The 5568-nt window shown below is 45.2% G+C and overlaps 1 protein-coding gene across 3 annotated transcripts in view; it reads left to right on the top strand.

Annotated features, from left to right (window-relative positions):
* Phactr4 (phosphatase and actin regulator 4) overlaps nt 1-5265 on the top strand; it is a 79554-nt gene extending 74289 nt beyond the window's left edge. For all 3 annotated transcript variants that reach the window (XM_031378923.1, XM_031378924.1, XM_031378922.1), the window contains 2 exons: nt 939-1015; nt 2855-5265. In XM_031378923.1, coding sequence (XP_031234783.1) covers nt 939-1015; nt 2855-2870 — 93 coding nt within the window. In that variant the 3' untranslated portion in view covers nt 2871-5265. The remainder of the gene's footprint in view (nt 1-938; nt 1016-2854) is intronic.
* Nucleotides 5266-5568: the final 303 nt, after the last annotated feature.

The raw sequence follows: 5568 nt of genomic DNA, 5'->3' as shown, positions 1-5568 counted from the left end.
TCTCTGTGTAGCCCTGGCTGTCCTGGAACTCACTCTGTAGACCAGGCTGGCCTCAAACTCAGAAATACTCCTACCTCTGCCTCCCAAATGCTGGGATTAAAGGTGTGTACCACCACTGCCCGGCTCAGCCAGTACTCTTAACTACCAAACCATCTCTCTAGCCTTAATAAAATATATTATTACCACAATTGGAGGAAATATGGTGCTATATTTGAGCAATTTACTTCACTTTTTTTTTTAAAGATTTATGCCGGGTGGTGGTGCATGCTTTTAATCCCAGCTCTTGGGAGGCAGAGGCAGGTGGATCTCTGAGTTCAAGGCCAGCCTGGTCTACAGAGTGAGTTCCAGGACAGCCAGGGCTACACAGAGAAACCCTGTCTCGAAAAAACAAAAAAACAAACAAACAAAACAAAAGATTTATTTATTTATTATTATATGTGAGTACACTGTAGCTGTCTTCAGACACTGCAGAAGAGGATGTCAGATCTCATTACGGATGGTTGTGAGCCACCATGTGGTTGCTGGGATCCGAACTCAGGACCTTAGAAGAGCCATCTCCCTAGCTACATTTTTTTTTTTTTTGGTTTTTGAAGACAGGGTTTCTCTGTATAGCTTTGGCTGTCCTGGAACTCACTCTGTAGACCAGGCTGGCCTCGAACTCAGAGATCCACCTGCCTCTGCCTCCCAAGTGCTGCGATTAAAGGCGTGTGCCACCACTGCCTGGCCACATTCTATTTTTTTAACTCTTTGATTTAACTTGAGATTTGTAGGTTTGCATGCTATCTGGGAGGATAATTCGTATCTAGCTCATAGCTCAGCTGGCTCTCAAGACCTGGCTTTTGCTTCCTTCTTGGCTGTACCCACTAGAGTTACATGGAGAGTCACACAGCTGTCCTTTAGGAGAGAAAAGATGTTCAAATCTTACTTCTGTCCTACAGGCCGCCATAAGGAAAGAATTAAATGAATTTAAGAGCTCGGAGATGGAGGTTCATGTAGACAGCAAACACTTTACACGGTAAGACCCAGAAGATCTAAATACTTGTGGCTAAGTGAAATTTCTGCAACAGACAAATAACAAAGTTGTTCAGAAGGAAGAGCTCTGCTGATCTAGAAAGCCAAGGACGGTAGCATGCATCCGTAATCCTAGCACTTGGACGGTGGAGACAGAGTGATCAGGAGTTCAAAGCCACCCTAGACTCTATACGACTTTGTATTAAAATCCAAAGACAATAGGGCCACGGTGAGCTGCGGATGAGATGTTCTGTGAAAGTGTGAAGATGACATTGGATCCCCAGAACTCATAAAACCAGATGCAGCAGTAGTGTCTGTCATACCGGTATACCACAGTGAGGTGGAAGGCAGAGATGGAGCCATCCTCAACAGCCCATGGGCCAGCTAGCCTGGTATACACAGCAGTGAATAAGAGACCTAGATTCCAACAGGTGGAAGACAAAAACTGCTAACTGACTCCCACACTGCTGTATCTGTGGGCCTGCACTTACACATACACACATTAAAAACAGAATAGTAAATACATTCAAAGAGCTGACAATGTGGCTTATGTGGTAGAGTGTTTGCCCAGCATGCACAAAGCCCTGGGTTCCATCCCCAGCACTCCATAACATGGGCATTGTGATGTCTGTTATCCCAGCACTTAGAAGGTAGCGGCAAGAGGATCAGAAGTCAAGGTCATTCTCAGCTATACAGCAAGTCCCAGAATATCTTGAGGTACTCAAGACAGCTCCCCCAACAAAAAGGAATGAGAACCAAGAGGCAGTTGTAAGGGCCCATTCTGAGTTTGGCTATTTTGTGTATAAGCAGTGCTGGGCCAAAACTCAAAGTTGTCTAGCCTCTACCTTCTAAGTGCTGAGATAACAGACTGAGTTACCAAGCCCTAGCTACTTCTGTTATTGTTATTTTTGAGACAGGGTCTCACTGTGCAGTTATAGCTGACCTCTCGTGTACTGGCTGTCTCCTAAGTGCTGGGCTTGCAGGCCCATGGCACCGTGCCCGGCTGCCCGGAACTTCTGATACTCCTGCCACCTCCTAAGAGCTGCGAGCACAGATGTGAGCCAGTGCACCAGATGGATCTACCAAGATGTTTGTGAGATCTGAACGACAGTAAGCTCCACAGACAGCTTAGTTTATTGAACCAGGATTTCCTGAGCACCTACAACACAGTACTTAAAATTCTAGATCCCTTGGTTGCAACAGGGAATCAGGACAGAACCCCAGGTTTCTACAAGCTCTTGTCATAGCAGAAGGGCAACTGGGAAGTAAACTACAGGTATCTAAGAGCGATGTGCCATGTGCCTGTGGCGTGCTAAGATGGAGATGCCTTTCTCTGACACCTGTGCATGCAAAGTCTATTGTTTTGTTTTTGGTCTGTGAGACAAGAACAAGCGATCTTATTCTTGTTTATTGACTTGGCTTCTAATAAACAGTGGTTTTGCTTCTTGCCTGCAGAGGGACAGGCTCTGACCTGTTCCTCCTTTTTTTTTTTTTTTTTTTTTTTTTTTTTTTTTTTTTTTTTTTTTGGTCTTTTGAGATACTATCTCACACTATAGCTCAAGCTAGCCTGGAACTCAAAGCAGTCCTCCTGCCTCAAACTCCCAAATGCTGGAAGTACTGCCCCTCCTCCAGCTCCAGCCTCACAGTACTAATCCAGCCAAGCTAGAGCTGGAGGTTAACTTGGCAGCAGAGCGTGTACATGGCCCTGGCCATCCTCAGCACTACTGGAAGAGTATATATTTTTGTAATCATCATGAATCATTTGCTTTTTTCCAAACAAATTTCAGGAATACGAAAGCCATCTCCATTTTCTGATAACTTCTCCCTTTTTGACCCCTTCCAGCTACCATCGCCCATGAAGCTGAAGCCTGAGAAAGGAACTACAGGACCATTGGAAAAGGAAAAGATAGCTGTTTTGTTGCTCGCCTCTAGGGCGACCGCGGCACTTCCTGCACAGCCAGAGCTGCTCTGGGATCTGGCTCAGGGCAAACAGCCCTTGTATGCACGTAGCCTTTCTGTGGTATGGATCCTTGTGCTCCCCTTAGGAAAGAGTGAAACCGATGCTTCGCTGCGGCAGACTTGAGGGCTTCTCTCCCCAGCTACAGAAGCACAGGGCCACTTGCAGGTTGTGAGTTTTCCTGGCTGCAACACACGCTGCCCTAGGACAACTGTGTGTGCTGAGGCCATTTGGACTGTTAGCCTTACCTGTTTGCCTGCCTGAGAGCCGCACATGGAGGCTCATTCCAGCCACCAAGTCCTCTTACAGGAAAAACCCTTCTGGACACACCAGCCCTTCTCGCAGAGGCCCACTTCCAGAAAAGTGCTTGGACTTCCCTGGCATCAGTTCAGGGAGTGCGATGTACCGCCAGCTCTTGGCATAGGCCTGACTGGAAGGAAGCCAGCCCAGGCTCCGGCCTGTCCCTCCCTCCACTTGGCCACTGTCATCCTAGGACCTTTTTTGTTTTGAGACAAGATCTTATGCCATGGCTCAGGCTGGCCTGCAAACTCATTGCATAGCCCAGGCTGGCCTCAAACTGCTATCTTGGCCTCCCAAGTGCTGAGATTATAAGCTCTCATCCTGGCCCATATTTTAAAGTGAGCTTAAAGAAATGGGGGAAATTTATTCATTACATAGTCTGAGCTGTAATCAGAAACCAAATGATCAAATGAGAAAGTCATGTGCACTTTCTATGTACAAACCAAGCAAAAGGCCTTATTGCTAATGCCACTTTGGCAGAGAAGTGACTCATGGGACAGACTTTATTATGTGTTCCTTGTACCAAATGATACTATAAATCACTTTGGCCTGTGGGAGCACTGTGTGCTACAGGTGCCCATGCTTCTAGCCAGAGCCCCTCTTCGGTGCTATTGGCCCTCCTTACTGCACAGCCCCTTCCCCTCCTGACAGACAGCGAACACCTCACTTGCCGTTCCATTCCATGTTGTAGCCAGTGTGGTTGGTGCCTGCGTTTTCTCGTCAGGCCTTCTCCTTTGTATTTGGATGCAGAATTGGTTATGTGTCTCAAAGAACGTTTCTCCTGAAACCCACCCAGCCTCACTGTTTGCACCTGGATTCTATTTACATTGTAAGTGGATGAGAAATGAATCTTGGTTTGTCTCTTTTCTTTTGGATTTAGTCTATACCTCAGTATGTAGCCCAGGCTAGCCTTTGACTTGAAGACTTTCCTTACTCAGCCTTCCCAGTCTGGGATCATAGACGGGAACAGTCATACCCAGCTTTTACTCACCTTAATGTCTAGTGATTTGTGGCTCTTTAAAAAAAATTTTTTCTTTTGCTTTATTCTGTTTCCTGTCTGTATTCTTTCAGCAATTTTCTCCTTGTCAACGTCACACTTATTAAAGAGTTAGAATATAGGGCAAACAAAAAAACAAAAGTGACCTTAAAACTAGTACTTTCTTCTCTATGAAGGAAAAGGTGCTTTTGTTTGTTTTTTTCTCTTACGGCCATGTAGTTTCTGTCTATGGAGAAAAGACTGCGTCCCCATCTCCTTAAAGCTTGATATCACTTGAGTTGAGGGAAGAATATCAATTCTGTAAAGTTTGTGAGAAGTTTAGATACAAGGTTGCCAGAGCTGCTAACCTTTGTGATGACATTTTGTTCTAGGCTCCTGACAGGCTCAGTTCTCACAAGCAAGTCCTGTGCTCTGCTCTTCTCCAGCCCAGCTCCACCCCTGCTCTGCCCAGTTCCACCCCTGCTCTGCCCAGCTCCACCCCTGCTCTGCCCCTGTTTTGCTCCCGTTTCTCCCTTCTCAGTCCCAGGTTTAGAGAGTGCTTTGCATATGCCTCTGCTGTCCATGGTGTGGTAACATTTTTTTTTTAGACAGACAGGGTCTCATGTAGCCTCACTATGCAGCCAAGGATCCCTCTGCCTCCACCTCCCAAGCACAGGGCTCACAGATGCACCCACCATACCTGCTGGCGAAGTCTCTCATTGTTGCTCTCCCTCACAGTGCCAAGCCTGAGCTCCCTGTCTGCTTGTGTGTGCCATCAAGGGCTCTGACTCACTGTTCATGACTCACCGTTCATCTCATTTGTCTTCTGAAGCATGATATGTTAGGGTGGCATCTAGTCAGTGGTTTTGTTTTTATGTATATAAAAGTTGATCATGTGTTTTTTTTCTGTAATTTGAAGCTTACAATCATAATGTAAAGGAGTAAAGCCTAGCATGTTCTATGTTAAGATGCTTCCCTAATGTACAGAATCTTGTAAAATAAATAATTACATTGTATATCAGTCTTCCTACCAATCTTAATTATTAAAGTATTTTAGGATATTAAAAAAACAATTTGTTACTTTTTACTTTTTTAGTACTGGTCATTGAACTCCGGCCTCATGCATGTTGTTACCCAAAATACTGCTGATGACTTCAAATAAAAAGAAGATAAATGATAATGTTAAATGTAGCCAGAAGTGAAACTATCATGTTTGTGTATTTCTCTGCATAAACAAAAATCACAGGGCTGGGGGTATAGCTCAGTAGAGTGCTTGCCTGATACGCATTCAGTTCCCAACATCAAACAAGACAAATTTCTGAAG

Source organism: Mastomys coucha, unplaced genomic scaffold (genome assembly GCF_008632895.1).
Source record: "Mastomys coucha isolate ucsf_1 unplaced genomic scaffold, UCSF_Mcou_1 pScaffold18, whole genome shotgun sequence".
Lineage (NCBI taxonomy): Eukaryota > Metazoa > Chordata > Mammalia > Rodentia > Muridae > Mastomys > Mastomys coucha.
Note: the sequence above shows the minus strand (reverse complement) of the source record. Positions and strands in the feature narration are given on the sequence as shown.